The sequence below is a fragment of the Pararge aegeria genome, chromosome 22 (genome assembly GCF_905163445.1).
Source record: "Pararge aegeria chromosome 22, ilParAegt1.1, whole genome shotgun sequence".
NCBI lineage: Eukaryota > Metazoa > Arthropoda > Insecta > Lepidoptera > Nymphalidae > Pararge > Pararge aegeria.
In genome coordinates this window covers 4,649,324-4,669,936 of record NC_053201.1, presented here as the reverse complement: position 1 = coordinate 4,669,936, position 20,613 = coordinate 4,649,324, and the positions used below count along the sequence as shown (strand labels likewise).

At 34.2% G+C, this 20,613-nt stretch overlaps 1 protein-coding gene and 2 non-coding genes across 3 annotated transcripts; 1 reads left to right on the top strand and 2 right to left on the bottom strand.

Moving 5' to 3' along the window:
• Positions 1-4,424: 4,424 nt before the first annotated feature.
• Trnaa-ugc lies at positions 4,425-4,496 on the bottom strand. The gene has a single exon. It is a non-coding gene; the product is annotated as a tRNA-Ala (tRNA).
• Positions 4,497-5,695: 1,199 nt separating this feature from the next.
• On the bottom strand, positions 5,696-7,740 carry LOC120633719 (uncharacterized oxidoreductase TM_0325-like). The gene has a single exon (XM_039904043.1). It carries the CDS (start codon positions 7,583-7,585, stop codon positions 6,824-6,826), a length of 762 nt encoding a protein of 253 aa, XP_039759977.1. The 5' UTR covers positions 7,586-7,740; the 3' UTR covers positions 5,696-6,823.
• A 5,940-nt stretch (positions 7,741-13,680) lies between these two features.
• Trnaa-ugc lies at positions 13,681-13,752 on the top strand. The gene has a single exon. It is a non-coding gene; the product is annotated as a tRNA-Ala (tRNA).
• The last annotated feature ends 6,861 nt before the right edge of the window (positions 13,753-20,613 follow it).

Sequence of the window (20,613 nt, the reverse complement as noted above, 5' to 3'; positions counted from 1 at the left end):
CCGGTATAGCCTAGAAGGTAAGTTTTCGGCTACCCTTACAGTATCGATTTCGATCCATGGTTTTGATCCTTAAACATTTTGGAGTTATAATCGTTTCAGTCTCATCCTGATTGTAAACCCGTATCCTGTGATAGACCAGTAACTGATAATGATGAATAGAAACATACTTTCGTAAAGAACATCTGCTTTAAATTTTATTTAATTTTCAAGATGAAACAAACAATAAAAACTTATTAAAAGATCGTTTTCATAATAAGATAAGTAAAAAAAAATGGGTTCATACTTTGCTAGCTTATTAACAAAACATAAAGAATATTGACATTTCCTTTTTTTTGTTTTTAGAAATCTTCTAAATTACGAATATGTGCTCAGATTTTTTTAACTGTAAATTTTTTGAGTCAAAATTAAAAAAAAAAAATTATACAACTATGTAATTTAAATTCTTTAATTTTTTTAACATTAGAAACGCATAATCCTTGTTAGATAAATTGTAAAGCATATTAAAAGTTGTAAATTTTTATCAGTGCTCAATTATGGTGGAGTGCCAAGAGGGCAGTATCAGTTCCCAGCGCTGATAGCAAATTTCTTTCACTTCGATCAAAACAGATCTGAACTCATCGTAAATGTATGCAAGGGAGTTGATTCTCGACGAAAGGGGCCTTTTAAAATTAGTTTGAATTGCAAGTACCTATCATCAGTCCACTTATTCTAAGATGACGCACCCACGCCACGCATTTAAAATATTGGAGCATTTATTTACTACAGGCTAATCGGATCTTATTCAAAATGGGGGATATCCATTAATAATAACATGAGGTTATTGCAATTTTTCGATTTATCTCCTGCTGAGATTTTGCAGGACCCCACATTCCCTAATCTTCAGCAGAGAAACTTTTACTAAAATATAACCCAGTTTTCTAAAAATTAAGCAGTTTATAGAAAAAAAAATACATGATATCTGCTAAGACCTTTCCCACACGTTACATGTGAGGTTCGGCTCCTAAAAGCCTCAAGTAATAAATGAACGCCCCCGTTTACTATGAGATGAACTGTTATGTTACACCCTAGGTTGTATAAGATTTGCGGAAATGTGCAACTGCCATTCAAAATCTTTGTGTCTGTGGCGTTGAGTGAAATTGTTTTTAAATTTTAAGAAATAATAATTCTAGAAGTGACTAAAACATACAAATTGTATGGTATTCCTTGACTAGACCACACGACGCGACTCGCCGATGTCATGCAAGCAATACGCGCGACTCGCTTTGTGTGCTCCAGTCGCTAAGATAAGTCAGGAGCTTACATATTAGTGTATTAAAATAGTTTATTAGTATATACTCTGTGGTAAATTAAAATTTAATATAGATTGTATTTGAACCACTCAGTTCTTTCTTCTCCACTGCGTTTTGAATCTTTTGACATTCCTAAAGCTTCAAATGCTGTACTTTTCCATTAAGGATGCGCTAGGTAATTTATCAGTGAAACTATATTACCTTAATAATAAAAGGGAAATATACAACGTGTAAATGAAAACCTAGGAGGCTTTACAAGTACATAATTTATTGTGCAAGAGACTTATCTGTGTATCTATACCCTAATAGTTTTTGAGTAAACCGCTGCCATAGCTCTAACTGAAAAAATCCGTTAAAGAGCTGTAAAATCACATACAAAATAAAAATCATGAGATCACATGCAAAATACTGTCACTTTATTAGGTACGCGTCGCGTAGCGTAGGTACTATGCGCGTGTCGGTCTTTTATCTTCAATAGACTTGTAATAAGTAAACACTCAGTATGTATTGAATTAGTTTGTATGGAAAAATAAATATGCTTCTTTCGATTCAATATTTTGCAGGGTGAATCCTTATGAAACATACTTATGCACCTTCAACAGTATATTAATTCGGTTATGCGTTTTATACTACCTCACAGTGGCGTGCATAAGGGGTATGTACAGGGTATAAACATGGTATAAAATAAAGAAAATCTCCAGTACTAGTTTTAAAAAGCCTACTAAGAGTAGGCTTTTTATTATCGCAATTAGTATTTTTAACTCATACTCTGAGGATTTTCTTCATTTTATATCACCTGCATACCCTGTGCATACACTTTATGCACGCCACTGCTCCCTCATGAACATTACTTTCATTGACACGTTGATGTTTACAAATTACCAGCATGGGATCAGTAAGCTTGCAAACTTAGATACACTTTCGATTATCTAAGAGCACTGTAACGTTAAATCAAAATGGACCTATTGTTACTGATATTAAGTCTCCTGAATCCCGCTCTCGATCCCAAGGTTCGTAGGGTAGATCCTCCAACAGAGAAAAGCAATAAAAAAATCGAGCTCAAAGGGGTCGGTTACATACAAACATACATACAGGTGAAGCTAATAAAAGCCTGTTAAAAATAAAGGGCATCTTGCTGCATCTTTAATGGAAAGGTAGCTTTCCAACCTTAACCAAGGTTTAAAGCGGGTTGGAAGGTTGCTATGAACGGAAAAGACAAAATCTTATGATGTTTAATAAAATTAAGTGTGTTGCCTTGATATTCTGAAATTGACAGCGTTAAATTTTAATTTTTTTTTCATTTGGCAACATTGAAATAATGTCAGCTGTAGTTAGATATGAATATCTAAAATGCAATGTGTTCACTGTATTCTCTAGTGTTGCTAGATTAGTGGTTCGCGTAAGTTAATGATGTCATCGAATCGTGTTCAGAAAAGATGATAGATCGGAATCGATTTAAATTGTATTTGTATATATCTTGAAAACGAAAAAAAAAACGATTTGAATTTTATGTCAACAGTGTTCATTCCTTTGTGAGAACAAAAAATGCATGCATGTCTCATGAATATGCTTAATATAATTTCTCGTGCATTTGAATACATTTTGAATATTTATTTCTAATGCTTTTATAGAATTAGTATTGTTTTTTTTCCTTTAATTTGCCAATACAATTACGGTATTATCGAGCAATATGATAAATGTTTTATTAATATAGCTATAGATATAGTCCTGTTTGTATATCTAAACATTTGCTTTTCTCTATATATGTGCCATAGTTGTGCGTCGAATTCTTGCCAAAATCAAGACACACAGTGTGTCAAGCCAAATTCCAGCCAAGAATATACTGGCGACGCAGCTACCGTGTGTTATTTGTATTACTTAAGCCACTGTAAACAATATCCTTGTAACAGCACGGTATGAATTTAAACTGCCGAACTAATATGCTTTGCTAAAAAAAAATGAAATTTATCATATGGTATCGACGAATGAAATCTAAATAATTTAGCTATTTTTAATGAACTTAATATTATTTCTAAATATTATTTCCTTGTATCGGTCTAGAGCTCAAACTCTAAAAAAAAAACAGTTTATCGAAAACTTAAAAACGAATGTAAGATTGTAAAACAAGACTATATCCTTACACACAACACAACAAAACATACTCTACATTTGTCGCATAGGAATATTGAAACTTAGTTTTTTTTACGAAACTTAATTTCGTTGTTATTATATAATTGTATTGGTGTGCTTTTAAATAAAGATAGTTTAATTTTTTTTTTATCAGTAAGGAACGAACGATGATGGAAATGTATTTTTTTTTATACATCGACTGATTTGCAATATTCCATAGTTTGAAACTCTACGCACTTCGCAGACAGGAACTGGTCTCGCGTTCCACGTTTAAATTCTGTGATCGAGATCGTATATCTACGAACAGAACGCAGAAAATAAACGTAAGCGAAAATGGCAAAACTCCCGTCTGAGTGGTCCTTTAAAAATTTTTAGCTTGTACCATTAAATCACGACAATTTTTATACCTGTTTTTTTTTTTGCATTATATGTTATAGTTTAAAAAAATGTATCAACCAAAGAGAATGTACCAGGCTATCAAACTTGACAACTATTCCTCAACGATATCGCCTTTATCCAATCTGAACAATTATATTAAATGTATGCATTTGAATACTGTGTTTGTATTTCGCTTAGATTAAATATTGGTTTCAGCTGTTCTCCACCTAGATGGCGTCTTATATGCGGTAATTCAAAATCTGTATTAAAATCTTGCAAAAAATCTTACTATTTTTGTGTAATTTATTTATATCGGAGTAGGCGATTCGAAATGTAATGTTCCGGACAGCCTTTCTTATGTACTCGCCAAAATACGAAAAACACGCACGTATTCGAGCACGAAAGTTTGCAAAATGAATGCTCGAAGTGAGTAAAGTGAGTAAAAAATCTATTAAAAAACATAAATAAATGACTTTGGCGAAGTGCTTTTCAAATTTTATTACAAACAGTAAAGCAAACTATGACTAGGATATTTTAATTTAATTACTGCACAATATCGTTAAAAATAATTTAATGTAAATTTAAAAGGAAAAGTAGGTATTGATAACTTTGAATAAAAACAAAAATTGGAGATGCCGGGGATCGAACCCGGGGCCTTTCACATGCAAAGCGAACGCTCTACCACTGAGCTACATCCCCGATGATTGCCATGATGAATTTTCAAATGTGATTCTAGAAAGATAAATTATTTTTAAATCATTATTTTACTACCTTTAGTAACTTTTATCTATATAAGATCTAACAAAACAAATTTTATCTATATTAAATTGATTAAGGTAACCATGTCATTGTGAGTGCTACTTACATTTAAATCTTTCCTGTAAGATGAAACAGTAACTTAGGATGCGTGCCACGAGAAAATTAGGTTTAACCTTTTTTTCGTTATATCTCCTAGAAATAGGTCGAAAAAATGGTAGACATAATTATCTCTTGGCGCGCATGGCGGCATGTTAACCCGCTTTATTCGGTTTTCTACGGATACAGATGTATCAAATTTATACAAACTGGGTTTACAGAGGGAAGGTAAATATTGTGATATACTGTTAACTTGTGTTTAAGGGGGTCATAGGAGCCTTATAGAAACAACAATGAAATAATTTCAACAACTTTATTTCATATATTCAATTTATAAACACGTTAACACAAAAATGTTAAAAAGTATAGCTGTGACAAAATAAGTAAAGTCGTGTGAAATGCGATGTAAAGAAAATGTACGTCATTATTTTAACATTGCACTAATAGAAACTGCGCCACGCAACCACAGAATTCACTTCACACCCGTGGAATGTTGCTAGCTCACAAACGTTTCCCATTTACCCCATTTTATGGTTAACGTTTGAACTTTAGAGGTAAGATAATTACTTTCAACTGCTCAATATATTAAGTGACTAGCCGCCTGTTCGAGGAACTAAAAGTGGAGTGGTTTATGATGCTTCAATATTAGTCGTGTACACGGTTTCTGTACGTTCTTAATTCCGTGCACGCAACGTGTATTGTCACCAATTTAGTATTTCCAGGGCTATTTGAGTGTGCTTCAGATTTTATTTGCATTAACACGTATTATAAAGCATTTTCTTATTGTAATAATTGACAGACCAAACAAATGGCCCAGCTGCACTGCTAACATGGGCAGGAGACAATTATATCCCCGAGGTAAGGTTATAAATTTATCTTCTCCCACAGCTTTATCAACTCTCAGAGCACTGGCGTTCAAGTGGAGATAATATCCAAATAATATATGTGTATTAATAAACGGGGGTGAACTTCTATTCCATGTTCCAGTGATTTAGCAGATAGGTACGCTAATTATATCCCTTGTGAGGGGATATGATCGGGGGATATAATTTTTATCTCCCGCCCGTGCTAGCCTTGCTTTTGGTAAGCGGAAACCATCGCCTATAAAACCATCGCCCAAGGGGCAGGTCCTGCAACATGCCACTCTGTGTCCATCAACGTGAGCAGGTTAAACTTCATGAGCCTGTAGATACACCGGCAATCACGCACTTCAGACCGGCACACAGATTGCAACAATGCTGCTTAACGGCATGGCGACAGTATTTCCCCGGACGAGCTCTGTCACAAAAATCGCAACTACTTCAGGAATTACCTACGCTTATTTGTTTTACTTGTTAATTTGTATAGTACCTACATACCCACTTAATAAAATACTGAAGGTATACTTTATATATTTACACTATGTACCTCTTTGAAGTAGAAGTAGTTCTACGGAGAATGCGATTTTCCTGTAGCTATTAATTACATTAACAATAAATTATTTAATTAAAGACGAATTAATAGAATATGTTATTACCTAGTTGTGATTAGTATAGTAAACATTTCTTCGATTATAATCAAAATAAACTGGCAGATAATTTTCGCCAACTTTTTAGGAACAAAACAAGTCACTATCGAAGAAAAAAAGCTGGGTTGTGCCGGTAACCCGCAAGACTAGAAAGTAATAAATAAACTCTTGAAAAATGTATGATGCCCAAGCTACAGACAGACAGTAAAAATGAACAATTGAAACAGTCTGGCTTCAGAATCGATTATAGAGGGCCCTCTGAAAAAAATCACAAAACAGCCGCGGATGATCTGACCTTAAAAAATCTCACTTGCTACTCCCAGAAGCTGGGCATGCTGATGCTACGCTAGAGTAGCATCCATATTGTTAGATTTTTCCGCGTTCAATGCCAAATGCATTAATTAAGCAGCGGAACTACGCGATACTGCGACTCCTTTGGTATTCTATAAATTAAATCCCATAAGCTGTAAGGGAACAACCGTGTCTCTTAATTCTGCTGTAGTACGGTTCTGTCTTGTGTCTCATATTAATAAACCGCCATCAATCCATCTTAAGAACAGGTTATCAAGATCAATGGAAATAGGCTAAAGACCGAAGAGTGGATATCCCAAAAAGCCACATAGGTATGACAAAAACGGTTGAAACGACGCATGTAATAAAATTATTAGCTTAACGATTTCCCAGCATCTATTGCAGCACAGGTTCCAGTGATGCTCTTGGCTTTATCACTCGCCAAAAACGCAATGAGGCTCGCAACCTCATCACCTTCCACCAACTTCTTAAGGGGCGTCTTACTAACAAAATTCTGCGTGTACAAATCCAATTGATCGTCTGTTAAACCGATGTCTTTCAACAAATTAGTTTTCACGTAACTCGGGTTCACTGAGTTGACTCTTACACCATCTGGCGCCAATTCTAAAGCGACGCATTTTGTGAACTGATCCAAAGCAGCCTTCGACAAGCTGTAGGCTAACGACTGTGTAGTAACTTTAGTACTGAGAATACTGGATACGTTGACAATACAACCTTTGCTTTCCACAAGGTGCTGTGTGAAGAGTTTTGTCAATTGGAATACTGCTCTCATATTTACGGCCATAACCTTGTCGTAAGTATCAACATCAGACGTCTTTAGTCCTCCCATGGCAATAACTCCAGCGTTATTGATCAAAACGTCTATCTTACCGAAGTTATCAATAGTTTCTGTTACAATCCGCTCTAAAGCCGAATCATCTGTAACATCAGCCACTATAGTCAGAGGTTTTATAGCTTTAGCCTTTTCGCAGTACAGAGCAATTCTTTTCAGGTTGTTCTCTTTGCGGCCGACGAGTGCTAAACTCGCAGACAGTTTTGAGAAGTGTATCGCTGTCGCTGCGCCGATTCCAGAACTGGCGCCGGTGATAAGAACAACTTTGTCGTTGAAATCCATTTTCAACTGTATCAGTATCACCTTGTAATACAACAGGTGTATATGTTATTTAGTGTTAGCTGTGTGCTAACTTAACACAAACGCACAGACGAACTATGCACTTCAGACTAAAGCAAAACACAACACCAAATGGCAAATTAAGTATTACGCACTGGTGATAAGTGGTACCCGAATCAAGAATAAATTTCCTACCAAATGATTTGGTAGGAAATTTAGGTAAGTAGAGTTATAAGAACGAGTAACTAGGTTTATAAGATTAAAGAAAATTTTGGATTTGAATTATACGAATAGCAACCACGGTGTAATAGGGTAAATTTATTTAAGATTATTTACTAAATCCTACTTACCCTAATTCTTAGGATTATTTTGCGTAGCTACATACTTCGATTGAGTTCTAAATAAAAACAATAGGAAGGTACCTACCTTATTATAAATTTCACTGATTATAGTACATCTATAAACTCCCAATTTTAAAATTCTTTTATTGAACTAAGTACCATTTTCATGTTATTTAGTACCATTATAGGAGATTTCGTGATAGTTGGGCAACATTATTGTCACTACGTCACATATGACGTCAACTGCACGTGATAAGCAAATTTGGCGCGAATTTTTAATATCAGCTATTATTATCATACTTATGATTTGTATGTGGAGACTATTAATAGGATGATAAATGAAAAAATACAAAGCCTGAAAGGTAGCTATACTTTGCTTGGTGACGTGAATACGCAAACGTACAAGTAGGTTTTTAAGAAGTTTAATTACGTGACCATTTCTGTCTGTCGGACTGCCGAATTCCGGTGAAATTGTTTTACTATATTTTTATGAAAAACGAACACTGTAAGAAGGTTATATTACATGTTTGATGTTACTTGCTTCAGAGAAAAAACTGAACAAATCAATTTTAAAATATAGGGTCTATTGGCTATGGATTGCAATTCATAGCATGATTAAGTAGTTGGTTTTAGTATAGTATTTTAATACCTAACTATATTGAACTTTATAACTATACTTGCTCAGATTAATTTAAATGAATTTATATACTAGAGAGAAATGGAGTAATAAATAGAACCTACTTATTTTTATTTTCCGTTGTTTCATTAGGTATTATAATTAGATAGGTAATATAAAAATAGTTATATAATTCGCACTTTGCATTCTGGGGTCATAGGATACATTGAATACCGTGAAAATAAAGGATTCCTGAGGGATTATGAAATTTAAAAAATGAACGCTGAAGATGTCGTGGGCAACAAATAGTAATCGCTTCATTCAAGAGCTCGATATTTTACCCAATTCATCACAGCCACATACAAAATATTGTCATGAGATACGAAATCATATTACCAGCGCATAAATCATTCGGTATCCGTTTCTGGGGCAAGGCATTCATCTAAGATCACATTAACATATAAAACATAGCGATATATCAATTCGGCCACGAATGCAATTTGTGAATGGGCCCCATAAATAACTATTTCCCGTTTGACGCATGGCGACCCTCCGGTTAAGCGGGCAACACTATGTTATCTACGTTGATGTACTGAAATCTAGATACTCAGTTATGCGTTGAAAGTAAAAATTACAAAGGACCTTACAATGTAATGGTACCGATTCTGTTGTATATAAATCTGAAAAAATAACACAAAGTAGGACTATCTTTTTCTTAAGGAGTTATTGTGAATAGCCCTACATTAAGGTAGACCTGTCAAAAGTAGGGGTGTTGTATTCTAAGATTTGTGTACAAAAGTATTGGCAACAATATCTACTTACTGAAAAAATCTGCAGTTATGTATGTAGGTATACACACCTATTTACAAAACGCTTCGGATCAATAGGAAATAGTTCTATTAGGTTACCTTGAATGTCGGACCTAAGGAAATTTCATAGCAAAAACTGGTAAGACCTATATAATTAACCATCTACACGTAGCGGCAGCGTCTAGGTCCAAAAAGTTATAGTCTAAATGCCCCTAAGAGACAAATATAGGATATATAGCGCTTCGTATGTAACGCGAGAGTAAGTAGGTACAATAACATGTACCTAATTTCTTTGTTTAAAAATTCAAATAATTTGGTACTTTTTTCACACTGTAGCTCGAATATCATATTAGATACCTTAGAGTAAAGAATTTTTTTTACCTTTCTTAAACAATCTTTTCGGTCTTTTTGAGTGTAAAGTTTATTTTAAAATGATTAAGACATTAATAAAAGCACACTTAGGTAAAAAAAAATCTCTTTTTATTTATTGGGTATCCTGTTATTGAGTAAGAACTGAGTGTCTTTGGTTTCTTACATTAGCGGTTTTCCCGCCTCTATTTGACAGATGCGTTGGGAATGTGGCGACCGGAAGGATTTTTCAAGCATCCCCGCAAATCAACTGTGAAATTCAATTGAGCCGCCATAAATTTTGTTGCTCTGAAAAATAGTGCATTTTACCTTTTTTTTTTGGGGTTTTGCATTAGGCAATTTATTTTATTTGTTACAATACATTCGATTCGAAATGTTAAATAGTTCTAGGATCTGGAAATGTATTTCAAGAAAAATGTACCTAAAAGTATTCTTATCAAATAACATATAAGTAATTTACTTAAGATTATCAGTTTATTTAGAATTTAGAGTGCAGACCCTCCAAGCTACTTAAATTTATGTTGGCGGGCTTTGGACAATATTAATGTTCGTAACAGGGACTGGCGCGGTGATCGTGCTTTGCAAATTTCTCAACTCCGGACTGTAATTGATAATTTTTGCCCTGAATTTAATAGAACCCAGGAGCTCGTGAACTTTAGTCAACCATGCTCACCACTGAACCAATGATTATGCCATCTACAAATAAACTTAAATAAATAAGTAAAGCGGTTTAAAATTAAACAAACAAACAACAATCATAAATCGTGGGTAGGTACTAGGTGCTCATAAAACTAAGGTAGGTACTTGTATCTAACCACAATGTATAAAAGCGAAACGAGCAATAGACAGTAAAAGTGTTGTCGAACTCATCTGAAGTTCATTTACAGGAGACAATCGCGAGTCAGCGAAATGGCCGACGGAACACGCTGTGTCCTGTGACGTGGGAATTAGCAATAAAAACTTTTTTACAATCCACAGGGGCGCTAGGTAGAAGTGATGTAGTTACTTGGTATTATCGATATTTTTTAAATACGGATAAATTGGCTAGCTAGTGGCTTAAGTTAGGTACTTTTTACACTAGGAAATCATAACCGATGCTGGTTGTTAACGCCTACTATTGGTTTTTCTACTAACTAAAGTTCGCGGACCTGTACACTATGCCGATTTCCTTTCGCCCACTCTGTTTGACGCTTTAACAATCCATAAGTTCTTGCCTTTTGAAAGTAGTCAGTGGCGGCAGTTTCGTCGCCACGGGTAAACGAAACTTAAAAAAAAACATGTTTGTGACTTAATGACGGAACGACTGAGCGAATTTAAATTAAATTCTGCACACCGATACAATGTTTGTGATGAATAGCATTACACTATATTATAATAAATATTTAAGGTTTCCATTTATCGTTTATATTAATTGCATCCAATTCTACAATAAACTACCAATTCACATCTTGGAGACGTCTCTTAAAAAGTTCAAAGTTTGTATTAAACGTAAGCTTATAGAAAAGTCTTATTATAGTATAAAGGACTACGTAATCGATTAAAAAGCTTGGGTGTGAATTATTGCTCTAACCAGGTTGCTCTTCTAATAATTTTAAATGACATTGTGAGATGGTGATAACAAAAAAAAAACCACCTTGGGCTTCTTCTTAGACCAGGACGCGTTTGGAACCCTCGTAGCTCTTTACGAATGTGGTTATCGCCATCATCTCACTATCGTGTAATTTTTATGTACGCATCAAAAGCTACGCTTCACTATTCTGCCACTGTTGTATTTCTCATAAATCAAAAACTTATATGTCTAGCTTTAGATATTTAGATCGAAAATAATAAAGATAAGTACCTATCTATCAAGAGCAAGTTCATATGTGTAGGTATCTCAAATGAAAAACCTCTCATCTAACTCCACGCCAAAAATCAAGTTGATTGGTTTCTTATTTAGGCGGGCAGACAGGCGTGCAGACAGGCGGGTAGACAGGCGGGCAGGCACGCGGGTAGACCGGCGAGTAATCAAGCGGGTGGACAGGCGGGCAGGCAGGCGATTCATTCTAAGAACGAAAACATTTCCCGATATTTTTATCGATATTCTGCCATAAGAACATCCCTAAAGCGTGGTGCAATAATTCTTGGTAGCACCTCATTTGCATTTCTTTATTGGATCGCGGAGAAATTGAGAAAAATTTGTGCGCTCACTTTTAATTACGATTTTACTGCAATTCGAATGTTCGTTTACGACAAATTATTTTCCATTTAAATATAAAATAATGTTAACCTTACTCGCAAGATTATTCATCGTCTTGATACATTTACAAAATTATTTCTTGTGCAATCTCTCCTTGTCAAATTCACTACTCATTCTGTTCCCAGTCAGGCCGCGTTGCCAATTAAGGCTATACCTACTAGAAAATATAAACATTTTTGTGGCATAACGCTCTCGGACGCCGTCATGCCACAGAGTTGTAATAGAATTACTTTTTTATTAATTACTAGCGGTCGTTCGCGACCACGTTCGCTTATGAGTCGACCTTAAAAGATTGTTATATGTCATATTATATATAAATCTCATATTGTCACTAAAAACTATGCCAAGAGCAACCGAGTTAGAGCAATTACTGGAATTCAATCCAGAATCGACCCTAGTTAAAACAATTAGTTTATTCGAATCCAGGACTTTGTGGTGCGTTATCGAACTTACTAGCTTTACGACTAATATCCGGTGCCCAACAAGAAGCATTTAAATGGCCGCCGGGGGGGCAAACAAAGCGTGGCCAAAGGCAATATGGAAGCGGTATCTGGAAGCGGAAATAAATTCCAATTTAAAAAGATCTGGGTGGGAAAAAGTATTTTCGGTCCTAAGCACAACCAGGTGTAAAAGGACTCAAAGAAGAATCGAAGTTACTAAGTACGTGAGCACTGAGGCAGTTAGATACTATATGAATAACGACTAAGACCCTGGTGTCTTTGCATCGTTCGAGTCCATACAGACAGAAGTTTATCGAAAATGCACCCGTATTTATAAAATACCCACTGGCACAATGAATGAATGAATGAATGAATGAATGAATACACTTTTATTGTACACCAAAGAAAAAAAATAGTTACAGAGATATAAATACTTATCAAGAGAGTACAATTTGGTGGCCTTATTGCTACATAGCGATTTCTTCCAGGCAACCAATGGCGTTAACGGAAAAAAAAATAGAAATGAGGTAGGTGGTGCAATAAATAAGATTTAAAATTATACTAATATATAAATAAAATATATATATATATATAAATATAACTATTATATATATATATAAATATATTACATATAAAAACAAATAAAATATAGACAGGGATGTCATTAACATTGGCTATGAATCAAATTAAATTTTAACTAATTCTCAGAAACTATTTAAGAATTATCAGCACATTTGTTTTATGAAATATGTATCATAAATGAAAATTTATCTATCCAAAGTTAAATTATTTACCCATTTTATAAAAATACTGTAACAATACATAACTTATATATATATATATATATATGCAATAAGGCCGCCTTTGCATGCCTACAATTCTTGTTCTGTTTCTTATTCTATATTTTATGTATATTTCGATGTTTGTGTACAATAAAGTATTTCTTCTTCTTCTATTTCTTCTACCTTATTATTATAAATTATGCCTAATGCATTCTTGTGACGTTTAATTATTAAATAAGAATTATCTGCACATTTGTTAAAATGTTAATAAGTTTTACAAAATTTGTATCATAAATCAAAATGTATCTATCCAAAGTTAAATTATTTACCCATTTTATAAAAATACTGTAAACTTATTATTATAAATTATACCGAATGCCTTCTTGTGACGCTGATTATATATGCTGCGCATACGTTGTCGCAATAATCAAATTGAAGGCTTTCACTTTTAAGTAGGTAAGTCGGTATTTTAAGGTATCGATTTACACATGGGAATGTAACAGGGGATGTAGCTCAGTGGTAGAGCGTTCGCTTTGCATGTGAAAGGCCCCGGGTTCGATCCCCGGCATCTCCAGTTTTTTTGTTAAATAAACATTTTTCTTTGGATTTTTTTATGTCTTTAAAGTTTATTCCAGCCTAAGCGTGATAGCCTTAAGACGTGATATGATGATTTAGTACTCTTAAAATAAAATATTATTTTTAATATTGGGTAGATGATAAAAATCATACCAACAATTATCTTCACTAGCTTTTGCTTGCCACTACGCCCGCAATCTCAAACTTTCCTTAAAACTACTTAAGAACAGATTTTCACTGAAAACTATAAATATGTATAATGTTACAGTATTTTTTTTAAATAGTTAAATTTTTAATTACTTCATATATGCCTGATTTTTTATTACAATAGCGTTTTTAACCAATGAGCTTATACTTTTATTAACGTTATTAAATCGTTTTCAAGAATTAATTAAAATAATATTTGATTCACAAAATGTTCACAAGATCGTGTCAGTGGATATTTGGATATAAATACGAGCGAAATAATACTATATACTTGTCATGTTGAGAGGCTCAGACGGCGCAAAATTGTGAACATGCACTTGAAATTTGAAATCGGACTGTGATTAAATTATTTGTTAAATTATAACTAAGCTAATCTTTTAGAGTAGGTAAGTGAAGTACAGGTATCAAAGCAATAGATCCTCGATATAAAACATTCAGTGTAACGGTCGGTTTGTACGTACGTACGGCGCCATTACCGGGATAGATGGCAGGCCTAAGCTGATGTATCGCGTTATCCGTCGATTGCACCGGGATTCAGGATAGACGATTACTGACTATTTATGGCTAGGTATGCGGTGATTGTCCAGTGGGTTCACTTTCGGGAACAGAGTTCGAATCCCAGCAAGCACCTTTAATTTTTCTAAGTTATGTTCGTTTTAAGTTCATTAAAATGTCACATGCTTACACGGTGAAGTAAAACATCGTGGGGAAAACTGCATGCCTAAGAGTTATCTGTTCTCAAAGGCGTGTGAAGTCTAATGTCCACTGGGCCAGCGTGGTGGACTACGGTCTTAACCCCTTCTCATTGTGGGAGGAGACCCGTGCCCTGTAGTCGGCTGGTAGGGGTTGATATGATGACGATGATGAATAAAATAATCGGCAACGAATCGGAAATCCCAGTGGTTAAATGCTGTCTTAAAGTCGATATCAAAAGTTATGAAAATTTCGCTTAACTTGCTATACTCGCCGAAAAGCAGAAGAATCCACTTACATTTTTAAGAATTACACTTAAAAATGTAAGTGGATTATTTCTTAACAATTATTAATTGTAAAGTCAACGTGTACTGATAATGCTCCGATACGTCCGTAGATTTGTTTGTTATGGAGTATAAGGATTGAAGAAATTATAAATTGCTGTAGATTCTCCTGCTTTTCATAATATATCATGGAATTCCGCAAAGTAACGCCTGCTTCTATCCAATAGGTATCACAAGTCTGTTTTATAATCGATGGGCTAATTTGATAGAGATATAATAAATTAATTTAATTTAAAAGTCCAAGGCCGTGGGTTCAATTCCCACAAATGGAAAAAGTTTGCGTCATAAACATGAATTCGGTGTCGGTGTTTATCTGTATATTAAAAGTATTTATGTAAATTTTTTTTTTTTTTTTTTTTTTTTTAAATTTTTTTTTTTTTTATGTAAATTATTCATAAATTATAAAAAAAAAATATGTAAAATATTTATAAATTTATAATTTATGAATTTTAAATAATTTTTATATAATTTAATTATTTTAAAATATTCATAAATTATTAAAAAAAATATTTACGTATAAAAAGTATTTATGTAAATTATTTTAAATTATTCATCAGTTATCTTACCCATAACACAAGCTACGCTTACTTTAGGGCTAGATTGCGATGTGTGAATTATTTAATTATTGTCGGAATATATTTATCTTAATTTACCTTGCCGGAGATTGAACTCGGGATTTGTAGGACCACAGCAAAAAATTAATGTCTCTACTACTACTCATTTTGCATATATGGATTATTGTGCCTTTAGAGGCTTAAATCAACATTTACTTCATATAAACCCGTTGTGTACACATTTTAATGAAGACATATTATATGTTTCATCCAATTCATCATGTTATACAAATATCGATAAGTATACCTACGTAAAACAAAATAAATAATATGCTACAATAAAAAATAAAATAAATACTATGTAGATATTTTTAAGTGGACGACCTCCCCGGCGCAGAGGTGCGCGCTGTTGTATTAAGTAGGTCTCGGGTTCGATGCCCGGCCCAGGCAATTTAGGAACTTTTCAAGTTTTAATTTTCTCTGGTCTGGTCTGGTAAGATGCTTCGGCCGTGGCTAGTAACTACTACCCTACCGACAAAACAAAGTCTAACGTGAGGTGGAATAAAAAAAAATAGTTCTTTCTTTTAATATATCTGATTTCTCTGTGCTTATGTATGTTTGTTTATTGTATATCTTTCCTCACGATCGATTTGAAAAGTAGTTCAACTCGGGAAAAACCCAATTCTCTAAATTAGCGTAAATAGTTTGAGGGTAAAAAAATAATGGGGGAAAAAAATATTATAGTTACGGGCAACACCGAAGGCAAAAGACCTAGAGGCCGGTCCCCAACCAGATGGGCAGACCAGCTGAAAAAATCAAATTCAGACCGCTTCTATCAAATTGCAAAAATGGCCTCCAACAGAAGTCGATGGAGACAGTTTACCAACGCGAAGTTGAGATCTCACCAGGACCACGATCTTCAGTGATGAAGGAACGACCATAGAGAGAGAGTTTGAGGGTGTCTTCCGTCACGTTTAACAATTTTGTTAAAGACCGCGGTTTTGTTAGGTTTCCCCCTCACAAAACCGCGTTCTTTAACAAAAGTGTCTGTGTGATGGCTATACAAATATATAATAAGTTACCAAAGATCGTAAGGGAAAATAATTTAATTAATTTTAAAAAAGAGTGTTTTAAATTTTTAATTAACAATACATTTTATAATATTAATGAATTTTATAATTAGTTTAAATATGACATTTAATGTACTAGTTCTAAATAATTAACTTTAGTCTGTAAAATATAATACCTACACTGTAATTGTTGCACGCCCAAAGAGGCAATATACATTGGGACTTCATATTTATAATTCTATCCAACCTGACCTGTAATATGCAATAAATGAATTTGAATTTGAATTTGAATTTGAACAATCCACTATTACGTTTCCAGAGCGGGATTTGTATATACCCATGTTTCCATCATGCTCCAGTGTTAGCGGTTGAGCCAGAATATATCAAGGTAGCAGCTAAACGGACACCCACTTTCGCATTTATAATAACAATACAATATGGATCCTATTATAATCAAATTGTAGGAAAGCATTAAATCATAAAGTTGTCAAGGGGTGGACCGGGGGTGCCTCTCGCCAAGATCCTTTGATGAGATTCCTAGCCGCCCATAAAAATATCTTCACGCGCCAAATGAAGGATTTAACCCTGTTAAATGAGCTTTCGACGATTATATACTAGTTATTGGGAAATTATCTGTGGTATTGCACCTAATATGAATAAGGCTTGGATCTTTTGTTAATAATGTACCTACATACCTATTTGATATGCAGCCCTATACATAATATGTGTCAGGTTATTTTTTTATCCCACAGCATAGAATTAGTAACATATATAGATATAACATACATAGACGGCCGAGTGGTGCAGTGGGCAGCGACCCTGCTTTCATAGTCCAAGGTCGTGGGTTCGATTCCCACAACTGGAAAATGTTTGTATGATGAACATGAATGTTTTTCAGTATCTGGGTGTTTCTGTATATTATAAGTATTTATGTGTATTATATTCATAAAAAAATATTCATCAGCTATCTCAGTACCCATAACACAAGCTACGCTTACTTTGGGGCTAGATGGCGATGTGTGTATTGTCGTAGTATATTTATTTATTTATTTTATATAATCCTTATTCAGACATTTTGGCATGCAGTGCACTGCACTTTGTGACTAAAACACGCTGTAAACGCCCCGCGCACGTCTCACTGTACACTGTAATGTTGCTAGCTCACAAAGTTTTTCCACTTTTTCGATTTTATGGTAAATTTCTAGAACATGAGAGGTAAAATAATTACTGTCAACTGCTAAATGAAGTGAAGTGACTAACCGCCTGTTGGAAAAACACTACTAAAGTGGAGTGGTTTTTGATGCTTCAATATGAGACGTGTACACGGTTTCTGTATGATCTTAATTCTGGTTCCCACAGATAGCCTTTGAATCGGTGTCTACGCCAGATCGTACCGGAACTCTGAATCCCTTGGCACATGTTTGCCAGTAGGCAGCATACAGGGTACCACTAATTCAAAATTTCTTTATTCATGTAGGCCTATCACAGTCACTTATGATCCGTTCATACATATACGTTTACATATATGTAAGGGGATGGTGATAACTTCGTTCGCCAACTTAAACCTAAAGCTACGAGAATTCCAAATACGGCCTGGTCTGAGAAGAGCCCACGACAAACTTAGCCGGGTAATTATTTTATTTTGTTATCACCATCTCACAGTAAATTTATATTCAGCTATGAAGCTTGAGCAATTCACACTCAAGCTTTTTTATCGTTTAAGTAATCCTTAATATTATAATAGGATTCTTCTGTAAGCTTACGTTTTATATAAACTTTGAACTTATTGAGATACATCTCAAAGATTTCATTTGGTAATTTGTTATAAAATAATATACAATTGCCCTTGAATGGAATTGCAATTTTGTGTAGCCTAGTAAACTGCACAACGAGTTTATTTTGTGCTTCTAATATTAATATTATATAGTATTATATATTACTATTATATTATATTAATATTATATATAATATTACTAGCTGTTGCCCGCGACTTCGTCTGCGTTTGATTTTGTTTTTAAAGTATTCAGTATCGCTAAGCCTTAAATGAGTATAGTAGTATAACATGTGACTGTCAATTAATTATAGACAAATAATTTGCAATAAAATAAAATTGCGACTATAATTAAAGATCTAAGCTATCCTATCTCTTAAGTTGGACCAGACTGCTCACGGTGTGCCAATTTAATTCAAAATCGGTTAAGTAGTTTAGGAGTCCATCGCGGACAAACATCGTGACTGGAGATTTATATATATTAAGATTCTTTTTAAATTTTGTACTAGTTTTACTAAGCGGGCGCATGATATAAAATGAAAAAAAATTCTCCAGTACGAGTTATAAAATACTTATGGGTAGGCATTGTAAGAGGCATAAAAAGCCAAATCTAAAATTTTTATAACTCGCACCGAAGATTTCTATATTTTATATCAATACTAGCTGTTGCCCACGACTTCGTCTGCCTTTGCGATAAAAAGTATCCTATATTACTTCTAAATTCAAATTCAAATTCAAAATTTCTTTATTCATGTAGGCCTATCACAGGCACTTATGAAGCGTTCATACATAATTGTTTACATCATTGTAACGGGATGGTGATAACTTCGTTCGCCAACTTAAATCTAAAGCTACGAGGGTTCCAAACGCGCCCTGGTCTAAGAAGAGCCCACAACAAACTTAGCCGGGTAAATTTATTTTTTTGTTATCACCATCTTCCAGTAAATTTAAATTAAGCTATGAAGCTAGAGCAATTCACACCCAAGCTTTTTTATCGTTTAAATAATCCTTAATGTTATAATAGGATTTTTCTGTAAGCTTACGTTTTATATAAACTTTGAACTTATTGAGAGACAACTCAAAGATTTCATTTGGTAATTTGTTATAAAATAATATACAATTGCCCTTGAATGAATTTGCAATTTTGTGTAGCCTAGTAAACTGCACAACGAGTTTATTTTTGCTTCTAATATTAATATTGTTACAGTGCATTTTCTTTTTAAATTTTGATATATTTTTATGGACATAAATTAAATTTTCATATATGTACTGACTATGCACCGTCATTATTTTAACTTCTTTAAATTTATCCCTTAATGACTCTCTTGGGCCCATTTTATATATCGCACGAACAGCCCTTTTCTGCAGGACGAAAATAGAATCTATATCAGCAGCATTACCCCATAATAAAATGCCATAGGACATAATGCTGTGAAAATAACTAAAATAAACAAGCCTAGCAGTTTCTATGTTTGTCATATGACGAATCTTTTTTACCGCGTATGCTGCAGAACTAAGTCTGTTCGCTAAATTATTTATATGTGGGCCCCATTGAAGCTTAGCATCTAAAGTTATTCCTAAAAAGATTGTCGTATCCACCAAATCCAACTCCTCATTATTAAGTTGTACAATGGTTTTTACTTGTTTAACATTCGGTAGTGTGAATTTAATACTCTTCGTTTTTTTTCCGTTAAGAGCTAAGTTATTAGCCTCAAACCATTGTACTACTTTAGCGAGACATATGTTTACATCGTCAAGATTTTTTTCACGACGTTTAATTTTAAACATCAATGATGTATCATCAGCAAACAATACTATCCCGTGATTGTCCTCAGCTAGGTAAGGAAGGTCATTCATGTAAATGAGGAATAGGAAGGGTCCTAATATAGATCCCTGGGGGACACCAATTTGCACAAATGACCCGTTAGACCGCTTTCCGTTCACGTCAACTTTTTGAATTCTATCATTAAGATAGGAAATCATTAAATCTAGAGCTATGCCCCGAATTCCATAGTGGTGTAGTTTCCTGATTAATGTTTCATGTTGTACACAATCGAAAGCCTTGGACAAGTCACAGAAGACGCCAAGTGCGTCCCGTGACTTCTCCCAGGCTTCGAATATATTTTTTACTAACTCAACACCAGCATCGGTTGTTGAGCGACCCCGTGTAAAACCAAATTGCTGCCCGTGCAATAAATCGTTCTTATTAAAAAAGTGAAG